The sequence below is a fragment of the Phyllostomus discolor genome, chromosome 1 (genome assembly GCF_004126475.2).
Source record: "Phyllostomus discolor isolate MPI-MPIP mPhyDis1 chromosome 1, mPhyDis1.pri.v3, whole genome shotgun sequence".
NCBI classification, from domain to species: Eukaryota; Metazoa; Chordata; class Mammalia; order Chiroptera; family Phyllostomidae; genus Phyllostomus; species Phyllostomus discolor.
In genome coordinates, this window is record NC_040903.2 from 23,493,898 (window position 1) to 23,510,545 (window position 16,648).

Genomic DNA, 16,648 nt, shown 5'->3' on the forward strand with positions numbered 1-16,648 from the left:
TTAGGAAAATTTTAAAAAGAGACGAACCTGGGATTTGGAAAAGAATAGGGTAGGAAAGTGTGTGGCAGAATGGGAGTGGAATTTTTCAGTGAATTTGGGGGAGGAAAAAGGGAAAATCGGCCTACCTACAGCTGTTCTTGGGCCAGGGAGAGAGCTGAGGGTGGTAGATGGCCTTGTGTTTAGAGAAACTCCTAGTCAGCCTAGCTCTATGTCAAGTAGTTTCATAAAAGCATCCCCAGCACATCAGTGGGACCTCAGAAGTGAATGCTACCAAATTCCAGCCTAAGATTTAAAAACCAAATTGAATATTGCGTAAGAATTCAGATGTAGGAGAAAATACCTCTTAGCATTTATCTCCTGTGCTGCAAAGCAGTTAAGACAAATTCTGAATATTACACCGGAAGGCCAAGGAATGACAGGTTTCTAGAGAACAGGCAATGGGAATTAATTTGCGATACCCATTACCTATTTTTACTAACGTGAATGTGTGAGACAGCCACTAAAAGCCTTTTTCTTTGTAAGGGTCTTCATCATGGCTGTCCCTAGGGTGTCCCCCCAGCGGTCTTAGGATCCTCCTCTGCAAATCACCCCCCTCCCACTGGAGGGGACTGGAGAAGCCTGGCTTCTGGCAGCGTGGGGAGGAGTCGCTGTATTTTCAGTGCTTCCGATCACAGCATTAGTCTTAGGCAAAGTTATTGTTGATTGATCAAAAGATGTTGGAATCCCAACAGATATTTTAGTTCATAGCAATTCTAGATTTTTGGAAAACTATTCAAAAGAACATGATCATTCCACAAATTCTGAGTTTGGACTTTTCGAATGGCTAGAACTGCAGGTAACTGAACTCCTGAGCAGGTTTAAGACTTGACAGTAGACAAATACAGGTCACCAGGTGTTCCTTAAGGTATTAGTCCCCACTCTTGAGGACAAAACCAAAATTATTCAGCCCCTCGGAATGGATTTCTGCACCTTTCTGCTTTTTTAAGCACTCTTAAAATTACCTCCCTCCTTTGGGGGGCTGGGGCAACAAGCCAGTTAAATATTAAAGAGAATTAATTAAATTTCTATTGCCTGTCCTAGAGTGGCTTACAAGGCGCTGTTATTGAGGGACAAATGGATAAACACACCTTTGTGATAATATGTCAGGAGCTTTAGCTGAAAAATTGAATGTTACTGCCTTTACTAACAGTCTTTTGCTGTCCAAAAAATATATATATAAATAAGCTCTTTTCATTTGTTTTCTTTTTGTAGGAGAAAAACCCTACAAATGCACATGGGAAGGATGCACATGGAAGTTTGCTCGGTCTGATGAACTCACAAGACATTTTCGGAAACACACTGGCATCAAGCCTTTCCAGTGTCCGGACTGTGACCGCAGCTTCTCCCGCTCTGACCACCTCGCCCTCCACAGGAAACGCCACATGCTAGTCTGAGTGTCTCCGCCTCCCGCCTTGGCACCCCACCCGCCCGGCTCTCTCGTCCTCCCCCCAATTGTCTAACTCATTTTTTACATGTACATTTTAATTTTGATTCAGCTGGTCTGAATCTCTGAATTTATATCATTCAAACTTCCATATGGTCAGTAGTAGATATTCTAATCCCCCCCTCTCCTTACCACGGGTCAGACCTAAAGAATGTGAACACTTTTTTTTTTTTTTTCCGGGGATGCTAAGCAAACCCTTCTTACAGATACGTTTAATGTAATGAGAACAAGGGAACATGTAAACTAACAGAACCAATTGTCGGTTTGTCCATGTATTCCTCTAAAGAAGTAAATGTATTAGAAATACAGTATCCAGCCTGGTAGTCCTTGCCAGAGACATTCATACCTCTGAGCCCCGTGATCACGTTTAGTGCTGCGCAGCAGCAGATGGGTGGACCCCTTCCCGGGTTAGCTAGAAGGGCAGCAAGACTCCGGGCTGGTGCAGCCAGCTCTTTCATCATCCTTCAGCAGTCTTGCTTGTCAGCTTGGATTTATCACGCCATCTAAATTAAGTCCCTTACCCTCCTTGGTGCCTGCAGCTAGTAAGGAGATCTTTGTCACCACTGGAAGATGGGCTAGAGCTGTTGATGTAGGTGATTCTCAGTTCAAAGGATGTGTTTGCATCGCATGGAGTTGGGGCAGAGGGGCAAACAAGGAAGCCAGCCAGGGATCCCCGGGGAGATGTTATCATTCAGTTGGCTGTGCAGGGCGTTCCTAGAGCTTCAGTCTCTGTGCATGTCCAGCCGTGTTAAGCTGTCCCACAAAGCCAAGTACTGATGGGGTCCCCCAGGCACCGGTCTCCTTTCCTGCAGTGTCCTTAATGGAGATTATCAAGCACAGATAGTAAGGACACCACAAAAATAATTGCCTAGTAATGATAAAAAAAAAAATCTTTTGGATAAGGTCTGAATGGCCTTTTACCCAACCTACTTAGAGCTTTTTATCACAAGCAAGGAAACATAAGCAATTATATCCCCATATCAGATTTCTCACACAGCTTTCGTACGGAGGCTGTGTGAGCTATAAGGTGCCAAATTGGCTGTCATTTGCATGCATGACACGTATCATGAATAAGCATCTGCTAGTGCTTGGGTCGGTTCATTAAGACCTGAGTGATGCTATTTGTGAATAGTTGTGAAGCACAAAGACCTTTACTTGGGGGACAGATTTCTGAAAAATACAGAAAAATCACAGTTCAGGGATTCATATATGTAGCTCAAAAACTTGCAAACGTTTACCATCGGGGCTGGCAATCTCCTTTCACTATCAAGTGTCCTCCTGTCCGAAGAACAGGCTGAAAATGACTCGTGTTTATGTTGAAGATAAATAGTACCATTATTTGGGGGAAGTTTTTCAAAAGCAGGCTTTTGAGCACCGTAGTCTATATGCCAATAAAAATAATTCATGTGTAGAGATGCTGTTGGTCCTAAATTTGAAGGAATTAGTGGCGGTGGTCAAACGGGGGTGCGTATGACCAAATGGCCCTTCGTAGAGGATGGAGAAGAATGGCATCCAGAAGATGCATCCCAGCCACAGCTCAGGACCCAACACGGCCTCACCTGGGAGGAACACACTATTTCTAGCGCATCAGTGAATGAGTGATTCTGGAGGCCTGCGGAGCGGATTGTGTGGGAAGCTTACTTTGGCGTTGTGTTCATAAAAGTTCGCTGTAAGGACGGTGCACCTGAGAGATCTCACTCAACAGCTCTCTGAACCGACTGAAAGGAAATGTGATTGAGAAGCGAAAAGTAATGTGTTATCTGGCACTTGGGGTTTTTTGTTTTGTTTTTTTAAGCACTGCAGAATTTGCTTAGAACAATTTGATTAAAACATCCTAATTGGGCTCTTCCTTTCTTTCATTTTTTTTTTTGTTTGTATGTTTGCCACTAAGATACGAATCGAGGGATAAAAATGGCTCTTGAATCATTAGTTTTGAGTCTGAGTCCAGTAATAGAAAGTTGCATGGGTTCTGAGGAAATTGTGCGCCATGGCATATAAAAATTCTGTTCAGAAGTGCAAGCAAGACCCTGCAGAGACTATTACAGGATTATTTAGCTTGCTTCAATTATGTTAACAGTTCATTAACAAAGTTCCTTTTTAACTTGGGGGGGAAAGCAACCCAGAGAAGCCATTCTCTGTTCCCACGCTAGGCTACATACTTGACCAATCGGCTCTTTCCAAATTTTACTTTTTTTATATATATTTGTATTTTACTAAGATAGTTGAGAAATTTAGTCTCTTAGTCATTTCTAGCTGTAATTGTGGGAGGCCTCAAACAAGATGAGATGCCCTTTGAATGTATGGTTTTCATGATGTGCCACGCTTCTATCCGTGGTGATTTTAACTGCAATATTTACGTGGGTGAGAACGATTTGTAAACATGGAGTTAGTGTATAAATTGCTAGAGAATTTCTTCAGTTATTATCCAAGTGCCATCTTGAGGAAGAAGTCAGGAAGATTCCATCTGAACCCGTCATGTTTTCGAGTTGTAAAATATGAACCTGCATCAGAAATGGGCATTAACGTTCTGAGTCGCCTGGTCTGGAGAAGGGGCTGGCAAAGTAGAGCTACGTTCATCTGAGGAAATGCTAAACATGCAGAAATGTCAAGAGCCTGGGGACAGATCTACAGGGGAACTACATATGTGTATTTTCTTACACCCATCTGCACTATCAGTGTTGCACTAATGCGGGGTTTGAGAGAGTGTTGCCGATACTGTATATGTCTGCCCATCATTCCTGGTGAGATTGTGTTAAAGACAATCTCAAAGACCTAAAGTTTTACAGTAAATCTGCTGGTTTGAAAATACAGTCATCTTGTGAAGGAATTTCTTTCATACATGAAGTTGCTCAGAGTGGTATTTATTCTCTTCTTGGTCAAGGATAATAATTTCTAAATGATTGCAAATTTACTTCAGAAATAATACATTTACAAAGCCATTTTCCATGCATTAAACGAGGGCTACAATATTATGTTTTACAAATACTAGCACTTTTTTTTCGCTGTTATGTACTTAGTGTTAGAGGGTCAAAATAATCTTTCTGCTTAGCATCTCTTAACCCATCCCTGCAAGTATAGCAGGATTATTACATTGACAGTACTTTAATACTTGTATAAACTATGCAGAAATTTTTAATAAAGTGTAATATATTTTATAAGCTAATAAGACTGAATGGGTAAAGGTTTTTAGCATGCATTAGTATACTTGCAAATACTGAAACATTTTGGTAATCTTTCTTACTAAAGATGTGAATGTTTAATGTACCTTCTCTGTTTCTACTCTGTAGTCCAATGGGAATTCAGTAATGACATTTTGTCATGTCAAACTGTGAACATGAATTTGTACTGTACAGCCCTCATATACTATATACAGTATGCAATATATGTATTATATACTTGTTAATAAAACCATCAGACTATTAAGTGTGATCATGTGATTACTATATATGCAGGGATCGCAAGGAACAAAGCTCAGCGACATCACATGAAGAGACCCTACTTAGAAATTTCCAAGTAAATCGCTCTGATAGGCAACCATGGTTGATGGAGGGAAAGGGAAACAGAGTAACTGAAAGATGCACTAAAGAAAATGAACTCAGCCCTAAAGCGGATTCCCCTGTTTCCTGATAATGGCCAATAGGAAACCCAAGCACAAACTATAAACCTGCAGACAACCCAGCATATGGCTGCAAACTCACCTAATGCATGTCTTGGAGTGGCCATTTGTTTGTGACATTTACCTGTTCCCCCAAAATTTCAGTGCTTTGTATTAAAAGGCGCATGTTAAATACTTCATTTTTTAAAATAAAAGCTCAGGATTCTTTGGGAGTTGGGGAATCAGGCATGAGGCAACAAATGCACTAAAGTAAATATTTCTGGACAAACATTTTTGCGTAAGCTGTGTCTGCAAGCACTGCCCAGCCCACAGTCACGAGAACAAGGAGTTTCCGATGAGGATTTAGAGTTCTTTCGTTTAGAGCGAAATGTAACCTACCTCCCCCACTCCCGCTAAAGATACTGGCTTTTTAGATCTCGAGCAGCTTCCAGCCCAGACTGCATTGTAACAAGTTGTGAAATAATGTCTGGCTGGCACTTAATCACATGACTCACCTTCACAGGTTGGAGAGAGGAAAGAGGTTGGAAGGTTGAATTCAGCCTTCTCCAGGAAACTGCTTTTATCCTGAGATAGGGGACTGCAAGCTTGAAAAGATACTGCATGAAGCTAGCATCCTAGTGGAATATTGGCTTGGACTAGTCTAGATGGTTGGCTGTAATGCTGCCATGCCTGATACTGCAGATATGGGTGAGACGACACTTGCTGAGTTCAGGAGACCCAACCCAGGAGACAGTATGTTAAAGCCGGATTCTGCCAACGTGCATGGTGAGGACTGGGGCAAATGCAGATTTTATGAGGAGTCTGGGAGGAACAGTTGAACAACACAAGGATGTTCACTGCACGCACGTGCTCATTCACAGTCATTGCCCAATATTTTAGACGCTGTTGGGTCGAAAGAAGGGATTGGGAGCCTTCCCCGGGCAAGTTATCAGTCCTAGTGTGCGCTAGAGGGAAGCAGGGGCTCTCTCAGGGGAGAACAGGTTGAGATAACAGTGAGAACATGCAGATGTGTGAGTTACACTATTAAAGACCAGAATGGCCTGTGTGTATGTTTGCAGCACAAAACTCAGTAATAAATTGCCCTTCAGGGGTACATTCATTTTCATGTAGAAACTGAACCTGTTACCGTTTCCTGTCATCTGAGGTGGCCACGGTCGTGATGGGTAGCAATGGTGCTGTAGTGCTTAGCTGTCTTCAGCTTAATTAGAGACAATTTTGTTAGATTGTATTGTGACAGCTGTCACATCAGCGTGCATTAAAAAAAACTTAACTGAAATTGGTGAATTTTTGTGTGGCCATTTTCATATTGAAGATGGAAGAAAATGCACATTTTCAGTATATTGTGCTTTATTATTTCAAAGGTAAAAATGCAACTGAAACACAATAAAAGATTTGTGCAGTGACTGGAGAAGGTGCTGTGACTAATCAAACAAGTCAAAAGTGGTTTGCAAAGTTACGTGCTGGAGATTTCTCACTGGATGATGCTCCGTGGTCGAGTAGACCAGTTGAAGTTGATAGCGATCAAATCAAGACATTAATTAAGAACAATCAATGTTATACCATGCGGGAGTTAGCTGGCATACTCAAAATATCATCAATAAAGTTATTGGTGAAAATGAAAATTGTGTCTTTTAGTTTATGGAAAAAATAAGAAAGAGAGAGAGCACTCCAAATTGGAAAGATACACGTTGTAAGTCAGAATTCTTTTTAAACTTAGTACTTGGGCGATGGGGGGCTGTGGTTCTCACCAAGCCTAGACAGACATGTCGATGGCTGTGAGCGCTTCTGCGCATGACCTCTCTGAGCATCCTGAGTGGTCCGGGTGAAGGACGGAAGACCGGCGCTACATCTTCAGGCTCTTACACCGTAACGCATTTGCTGTTTCTTCCTCCTGTCGAGACTCAGTGCGTTCGTGTTCTCCAGAGAAACAGAACCAGTATTCATTCCCCTGCCCGGCTCCAGCCTCTGTGACCCTGGCAGAAGTCCCCTGACTTGCCTATGTCAGACATCCTGCTCCACAGCAGCCTCCAGCGCCACCCTTCCAAAACAAAGGTCTGGTCACACGTGGCTGCCACACCTTTTAAAATTAAGATCCTTCCATGGACCTCAGTGGCACCCGAACTGGTTCTTCTTAACTCAGCCCTGCCCCTTCTAAAGCCTCATCGATTGTCATTAATTGAGCACTTACTGTATACTCAGCACTCTTCTATGCACTTGAGGGTATTAATTAGTTTAGTCCTCAACACTGTAAGGCATGTAGCTATTAGCATTCTCTTCATGCAGAAGGGAATTGAGGCACAGACAGGGTAAGTGACTTACCCAAGGTCACAAAGATGGGAAGTAGATGAGCCAGGTTCGAATTCAGGCTGTCTCACTCCGGAGCCTGCTCTCTTAACTGTGACCCAGGCTTCTGCTCTGAGGGACCTCCAGGTTATTTTAGCCCCTCCTGTCACCATTCAGCCCACATGCTTTAGCCTCTGCTCACACGGGGCCATCTTCTGAGATGCCCTGCCCACCACCCCGGGCCCCACTCATCCCTTCCCTAACCAGAAAAATGCTGCGGATTCTTCAGTGATCGCACAGCCAGAACTCTCCAAGGGCTGAAAGAGGGGGAAATTTGCCGATTTCCATAAATGAAGCTTCATGCCTTTTTTTAAATGTCAGATCTATGGAGGTATAATTCACATAAAAATCTGTGTGTGTGTGCATTTACCAATGAGTTTAACAGACACATGCACACATGTAGTCACCACAATCGAGACCCAGGACAATTTCTTCCTCCCCAAACTCCCTCAGGCCTCTTCGCAGTCGGTCTGCACCTCCAGGTCCTGCACTTCTGCCCTTTTCAGGATGGATGGAGCCTTTCTTCTATCACTGGGTGTTATGCGTTCACCCACGTTGCTACGTGTAGCAGTAGTTCGTTCCTCTTCATTTTTCAATATGGATACACCGCAGCATGCTTTACGTTCTCCATTTGAAGTGTATTTGGGTAGTTTCTAATTTGAGGCCACTAAGAATAAAGCTGCTACAAATATTCACATACAGGTTTTTGCGTTAACATAAATTTTCACTTCTCTTGGACAGTTGCTTAAGAATAGGATTCCTGGATGGTGGGTAAGTGAATGTTAGTGCGATACCCAACTGCCAGGCTGTTTTCCAGAGTCGCTGCACCATTGTTGTGAGCACCAGCAGCAACGCGTCAGGGTTCCAAGGTGCTCCACAGCCCACCGACACTTGGTAGTGACCGGTGTTTCGTTTGGTTTTATCCACCCTAATACATAAGTGGAGCAGCACCTCATCGTGGTTTTAATTTGTATTTCTCTTGTGGCTTACGATGAGCATCTTATCACATGCCTGTTTGCTACCCACATCTCTTCTTTGGTGGAGGGTCTGGTCAAGTCTTTGGTGCATTTTTTATTAGGTTGTTCATTTGCATATTGAGTTTTGATACATCTCTATATATTCTGCATATAGGTCCTGTTTTGCTAATATTTTCTCCCAATCTGAAGCTTGTCTTTTCATTTTCTTAACAGTGTCTTTTGAGTAACAGATGTTTTTAATTTTGATAAAGTTTAACTTATCAGGTTTTTTTTTAATGGATCATGCTTTTTGTGTTCTATCTAAAAAGCCTTGACCTAATCCAGGATCACCAAGATTTTCCCCTATTTCTTCTCCTAGAAGTTTTATAGCTTTAGGTTTCACATGTAGTCCTGTGGGCTGCCCCTGCCACATTTAATCAATGTGAGCGAAGGCATCGCTGCTTCTCACCACCAAGCACAGTGGTGAGACAATGTGGGGTGGGACCCTGTGGTCGAGGCTGGCCCGGCACTAACCACGAAGAGGCAGCCTCCTCTTCCCCTTCCAACTAGAGAGTTGGAGGAGGATTATGGGAAGAGGGAGCAGGAGAAAGAGACCATTTAAATCTAAGTATGAAGACTCAGACTCATCTCTGAGTGGCCCAAGCATTAAAAGTGACCAAAAGCAACATAGCAAAAAAAGCTTTGAGACCTGAACTGCAGTGTGGAATTGCAGCCAGGTTTCAGATGCTCCTCTCAGTCCTGCACGGTAGGGCAGCCCAGAGCAGCAGTGCAGAGGTTCAAAAGGTAAATTAATATTCAAACCACAGCCCACAAAAGTGGGCCAGGATGTGTGTTCTAAATCTAAATGGGTTGACTGCCTGCTAAAATAGAAGACTTAAAGAGGAACCAAAGTCTCGTAACACACCACACAGCATTTCTAAGATATAATCCAAAACTACTTGGCACAGCAAGAACCAGGAAAATCTCATCTTGCATTAGAAAATAAATCAGCAGATGCTAGTGCCCAGAGACAGAAGTGCTGGAACTATCTGATGAAGATTTTAAAGGAACAGTCATAAAAATTCTAAAGGTAATTAACAACATTCTTGAAACAAATGAGAAACTAGAATATCTCAGCAAAGCAATTGAAGATATATATTAAAAAATCAAATGGAAATTTAGAAGGGAAAAATACAATACCCAAAATAAAAGTACTCGCTGAATGGGTCGATAACAAAGCACAGATTGCAGAGGAGTCGGTAAACTAGAAGATAGATCAATAAAAAGTATCCAATCAGAGCAACGCAGAGAAAACAGAAAAAAAATGAACACAGCCTCAGGGGCTGGGGGAAAATAACCACAGATCTAACACTCATGTTACTGAAGTCCCAAAAGGGAAAAGAAAGTGTGGGCCTTAAAAAATATTTGAAGAAATAATGTCTAAAACTTTCCTAATTTGTTGAAAGACAAAACAAACCAACCAACCCTACAGATTCAAGTAGCTGACTGAATCCTGGAAACAATAAACTGAAAGGAACCCCAGAAATGATAAACTGAAAGACACATCATAATCAAACTGCTAAAGATGAAGGACAAAAAATGTAGGGTGAGAATATAGCATGCATGAACCACGGTGTTGAACTTTTACACTGGCAACTCTGTGGATCTTAAATACTAGACTTGTATTCATTTTACAAAAATATTTAATAACATATTATAGTTTATATAATATTAATTGTATATATTTTATATTTTATAAAAACATTTAATAATATCTCCAAAAATTAAATAAAACTTCTCAGCTTCTCCCTCTGTCCCGTCCTGTCTTTCTCACTCATGCAAGACTCATTCTGTAGCACAGGTGCTGTTCCCCATTGAACCACCTGCACACACATCTCTGTCTTGGAGAGCATCTCCAAGGAGCCCAATCTAGACAGGTGACAATTGGCCTAGTGGCAGAAAGAAGCATAGGCCCTCTGTCTCCTCTTTCAGAGGGTGGCGCGGTGAGACAATCAATGCTAAGCTTGCTGGTAGACCTTGCTAAATGTACTCTCATTTTATAGCTTTGATTTTTTAATTGTAGATTTTTAAATGTATGATGTGGTGTTCATTTGTTGTGTTCTTGCCCCTGGTGCCACAACCGTCTGGAGCAGGCCTGCTGCCTGCTCGTCCCTCCTTATTTCCATTATATTCTCTAGTTTCTGTGATAGAGGAATATGATGGGTTTGTTAAATTTTTTAAAATATGTTTATTGATTTTTTTTAAAAGATTTTGTTTACTTATTTTTAGAGAGGGGGAAAGACAGGAAGAGAAATATCTATGAGTGAGAGATATATTGATTGGTTGCCTCTTGTGCACTGAGGATCTGGCCCACAGCCCAGGCATGTGCCTTGACTGGGAATCACACCAATGATCTTGGGTTTACAGGCCGTCACCCAGTCCACTGAACCATACCGGACAGGGCTGTTTATTGACTTTTTAGAGAGAGAGAAGCACTAGTTGGTTGCCTCCTGTATGTGCCCTGACCGGGAATTGAACCCTCACTCTTTTGGTGTACGGGATAATGCTCTCACCAGCTGAGCCATACCAGTCAGGGTGAACACTATTGGTTTTGTAAGATGATCTTGAATCTGGCAAAAAGGATGAACTACTTATTAGTTCTATTACTTTGCCTGATGATGCTTTTGAGTTATTTTTTTATGAGGACATATATAGTTCCTGCAATAATAATTATTTGATTTTTCCCTTCAATCCTCATGTCTCTTATGCTTTTCCCCTGTCTTATGGTATTGGCTAAATTCTGCAGTATCATGTTAAGCATGCATGGTATCCTTGCCTTATTATGATCTTCATGGAAATGTATCAAAAATTCATTTAATAAATATGAATTCTGCTATGGGATTTTTTTGTATACTAGCTTTTTGGAGTGAAAGAGGTTCCTTTCTTTTTCTAGTTTCTGAGTGTTATTATTGTAAACATGTGTTAAACCTTAACAAACATTCTTTATCTATTCAGATATTGTTATGGCCTTTCTCCTTTAGATGATTAATATGGTAAATTACAGCGATAGATTTTTTTAAATGTGGAGCCATCTCTTATATGAAGCCTGCTTGTGCATGGGATAATATAAATATGTGTATGTTAATGAAATGTAAAATTTGTTCAGTTGATGTTTTATTTAGGATTCTATATCTATGACAGTAAGTGAGATGAACTTATAATTTAACTGCCTGAGCAAGGTTTCACTAGCTTCCCACACTGCATGGAAATAAATGAAGACCAAGATTTCCGGCCAAGATGGAGGTGTAAGTAGACACACTGTGCCTCCTTGCACAACCAAAATAAGGACAACAAAAATTTAAAAATGAAAAACAACCAGTACCGACAGAAAATTGAACTGTATGGGAGTCCAACAACCAAGGAGTTAAAGTAGACACATTCATCCAGACCAGTAGGAGGGGCAGAGCTGGGCGGCCTGGTGGCTGGGCGGAGAGGGCTTGCAACAAAGCAATGGCTGGAGCACCCAGCAAGGAGCTTTGGTGGAAGGACACAGTGAGGTGTCAGATTGTGGCGGGGTGTGGCGCACAAGGCAGCTGGTGGACTGGGCGGTCCCACATTCATGCATAGATAAACCAGGTGAAACCGGGGAGAAAGACACACCCTGTAACCCAGGGTCCCAGCACAGGGAAATAAAGCCTCAAAACACCAATTGAAAACACCTGTGGGGGTTGAGGCGCTGGGAGAGATTCCCAGCCTCACAGGAGAGTTTGTTGGAGAGACCCACAGGGTCCTAGAATGTACACAAGCCCACCCACCCGGGAATCTGCACCAGAGGGGCCCAGTTGGCTTGGGGGAAGTGGTGGAAGAAACTGAAATCCAGCAGAGAGCGGAGCAAGTGCCATTGTTTCCTCTCAGACCCATCCCCAATGTACAGCACCACAACCCAGCGACTGGGTTGCCCCGCCCCGTGTAGTAAGGCTCTGCCCCTCACTACATATCAGGTGCATCAAGACAAAAAAAAAATGGCCCAAACGAAAGAACAGATCAAAGCTCCAGAATAAATACAACTAAGTGAAGAAGAGATAGCCAACCTATCAGATGCACAGTCCAAAACACTAGTAATCAGGATGCTCACTGAATTGATTGAATTTGGTCACAAATTAGACGAAAAATGAAGGATATGCTAAGTGAAATAAAGGGAAATGCACAGGGAACCAGTAGTGATGGGAAGGAAATTGGGACTCAAATCAATGCAGTGGACCAGAAGGAAGAAAGAAACGTCCAATCAGAAAAGAATGAAGAAATAAGAATTCAAAAAAAATGAGGAGAGGCTTGGGAACCTCCAGGACATCTTTAAACGTTCCAACATCCAAATTATAGGGGTGCCAGGAGAAGAAGAGGAAGAGCAACAATTGGAAAAGTTATTTGAACAAATAATAAAAGAGAACTTCCCCAATCTCGCAAAGGAAATAGACTTCCAGGAAGTCCAGGAAGCTCAGAGGAGTCCCAAAGAAGTTGGACCCAAGGAGGAACACACCAAGCTACATCATAATTACATTAGCCAAGATTAAAGATAAGGAGAGAGTCTTAAAAGCAGCAAGACAAAAGGAGACAGTTACCTGCAAAGGAGTACCCATCAGACTGTTGGCTGATTTCTCAAAAGAGACCTTACAGGCAAGAAGGGACTGGAAAGAAGTATTCCAAGTCATGAAAGGCAAGGAGCTACATCCGAGATTGCTCTATCCAGCAAAGCTTTCATTTAAAATGGAAGGGCAGATAAAGTGCTTCTCAGATAAGGTCAAGTTAAAGGAGTTCATCATCATCAAGCCCTTATTATATGAAATGTTAAAGGGACTTATCTAAGAAGAAGATAAAAAACATATGCAGTAAAATGACAGCAAACTCACAATTATTAACAACCACACCTAAAACAAAAACAAAAATAAACTAAGCAAACAACTAGAACAGGAACAGATCCACAGAAATGGAGATCACATGGAGGGTTAGCAACAGGGAACTGGGAGGAGCAGAGAGGGGGAAAGATACAGAGAATAAGTAGCACAGGTGGTAGGTAGAAAATAGACAGGGGGAGGGCAAGAATAGTATGGGAAATGTAGAAGCTAAAGAACTTATGACACATGGACATGAACTAAAGGGGGAGAATGTGGGTGGGAGGGGGTGTGCAGGGTGGAGGGGAGTGAAAGGGGGAAATGGGACAACTGTAATAGCATAATCAATAAAATATATTTTCAAAAAAAAAGAAAGAAAGAAATGAAGACTGACAGAAAGAGAACAGGCAAAGGCTACTTATCCAGGACCTCCTAGAGCAAGAGGGTCAGCCACCACCACTTGCGTTTTGGCAGAGACTCAAAGAAGGACAGAAGAGAAAAACAGAAGAGTGGATTTTTTTTTGAAAGGAAGGGCTTCAAGTATATCCCGATTGGAGGCTGTTGGCATGGGGAAGCTGTAGGCAGGCTCACTAGACGCAGGGTGTCCTGCATGATTGGTTAGGGGTGTGTATTTGGTTTGGTCTCGAGTTGAACCTAGGTTAGACCTGCAGACCAGTTGGTTCTAAGCTGGAAGTGGAAACAAAAATGAGGGAGTTGTCAGTTATTAATCAATCCCTAGTTATTTGGGCCCAGTGGTTATGGAAATCCTGGTTTGGCTTCCTGTACTGTTTGCTCGAGATGTTAGTCTGACTTCTTATAAGTTGGACTTGCAAATGGTAGGTTGGCTCCCTGGGCTGGTTACTGTAGATAATGGGTTCATTTCCTGGGATGATTACTGTACATTGTGGGTCAGAGTTCTATGTTCGCACATGATCTGACCATGATCTATTTGTATATTTACTCTCTCAACTGAGTTGTGCAACTTTCCCTCTTTTAAAATATTCTGGAACAACTTGTGAAAGATATTCTTGAAAGTCTGGCAAAATTCCTCTGAGAAACTGCCTGGGCCAAGTCCTTTTAAAAAATGTACAAGATTTGGGAGCACACCTGGGTACTAGTGTAAACCCCAAGAACTGGGAAATCTGTGCTCACAATCCTCGGTGCCAACTGATATTTTCGGTGGTGGAAAGGTTTCTTTCAAAAGAGGGACAAACCTTATGTTACTGAGGAATTCCTAGAGCCACTTTGTAGTGAAGGCTGCTTTGGTGTCCACTGGCGTTCTCTATCGCACCCACGAACCTGCCATGCATGTACTGAACATTCATGATTTTTATTTTTTAACCTGAATTACGTAGTAGTATTTTCTTCAGTTTACAGATATCTGGGACCACTGGAATGGACCACTGGAATGGACTACATCAGACAGAAATACATCCCTGTATGTGTGTGCCCTTGGTGTGTAGGTTATGGGTATTAGCACGCAAGAACATGTGAAAGCTGTTTAGGAAATGATTTGAAAAGAACTGGATCACTATGTAGAGGAAAATAAGCTGGATTTTCTGCCTTATATCATATACAAAAATGAATGTCTGAAGTAAAAAAACCCCTGAAAATAATATAGAAAACCCTCGTTATGAGCTCTGGGTTAGGAAAGATTCCTTCAGCTAGACTGAAAATGTATAAACCAGATGTCAAAATTTTGATGGACTTTATTGCACCACAATTAATTTTTTTTCAGTAGACTAAGTCAGCAATAGTTAACAGAATGGGAGAAAATATTTCCAATATCCATACGAGAACCGTACAAAGAATACATGTAAATCAATAATGATAGATCTCAAAGAGCAAGAGACAACAATAATTTGGCATGCCATTTATATAAATTAGATGCACATAGCCATACAAAACAAAGGGCATGTTTTATAGGAATACATGCATATGTAAAGTCACAACTTAAAATGTGTATCAATGGAAGTAGAAGAAAGAGTAAAGACTGAGGAAGAAGGAGAAAAAAGAAAAAAAAGAAAACATGCCTCAGCTCAGAACATAAGATCATCATTAGTCCGTATATAATTAAATCAATTCTGAGGAAACAACTAGACTACAAAACATTTATAAAATGTCTAGTCTAGTAACCCACATACCAGCCATGTGGTTGTCAGCTCCCCTCCCCCACTGCTACCTTCACAACTCAAAATCCAGCCTAGGTTTGTTGCACAGATTCCTCCCCCCTCCCCCGAACAAAAAACAGAAGCTTTCGGCCTTTGATAATCAGAATTGTTTATTAAAAATAAAATGGTAAGCAATCAACTGAACTCAACATTTGAAATGGCTAATATTTTCCAAGGACTCTCTTTCCTGATTAAGAATGGAGTGAAACAATGGGTTGCATTTGAGCTTTTAATTAGATCACATTTAATATAGTTTTAATTTTGCCTGCCAGGCATTGCAAAAATCACTGCTGCTGATTTTACAAGAATTTAATACATGGGAAGACGAGTTGGCTGGGATTAAATCAGAGATTATCTTGGTAAGTGAGAATGACAGAAAAATCAAGGAGAGACATAACCTTATGGGAAGGGCTGGGGGGTTGGGGGAGAGGCAGCTAAGCAGGAAATGGGTCTCAGAAATGCAGTGCAATCAAGCAAGAGTGGGTACAGGCTTTGTGGGACTTAAAGCTTACCCATTTGAGGGACAGAAAGTGACTTCTAAGAAAAATAATATTAAAAAAAGAACACAGAATTAGCTATGATTGCGAATATTTCAAGTGAGAAAAAGAATCCCAGTAAACTATACAATGTCAAAGCTAATAGATGCCATTGCAAGCGACCCTCTGGGGCAGATGGTCAAAACGGCCTGACAAAATCTGAGCTTGCTACAGCAGCGGAGTCCAGCCTGCTCAGGTGCTCGCTCCTCTCCGAGACAAGCCATTATACAAACACAGACAGCATAAAAAAATAAAAAATAAAAGCTGACAGATGTTAAACATTACAAAATTTATAAATATAATGTCTCTTAAACTGCCTGACCATCTCTACAACTCTCGTTTTCTGAATTTTGGGGGTGGGGGGCGCATAGTCTTTGCTGGCTCTTTCTATGACAACAATTTCATAATCTTTTAGTAGAAGGACAAGTAAGTCTTTTCCTCTAGTGTGGATGATTACAATTTGTTTTTTTATTACTAACAATTGGATATACAAAACATGTGACTGCATGCGCAGCTGTACTCACGTTTGAAGGACTGCTATAGGTTTTTGCCCTATAAATAAATTCTGAACAAAAATCTATTTCTTTTTTTTTAAGATTTTATTTATTTTTAGAGAGGGAAGGGAGGGAGAAAGAGAGAGAAACATCAATGTGC

The 16,648-nt window shown here is 41.5% G+C and overlaps 1 protein-coding gene across 3 annotated transcripts in view; it reads left to right on the top strand.

Moving 5' to 3' along the window:
• Positions 1-4,906, top strand: part of KLF3 (Kruppel like factor 3) — a 33,657-nt gene extending 28,751 nt beyond the window's left edge. For all 3 annotated transcript variants that reach the window (XM_028505786.2, XM_036019751.1, XM_036019746.1), the window contains exon 6: positions 1,252-4,906. In XM_028505786.2, the coding sequence (XP_028361587.1) occupies positions 1,252-1,433 (182 nt within the window). In that variant the 3' untranslated portion in view covers positions 1,434-4,906. The remainder of the gene's footprint in view (positions 1-1,251) is intronic.
• Positions 4,907-16,648: the final 11,742 nt, after the last annotated feature.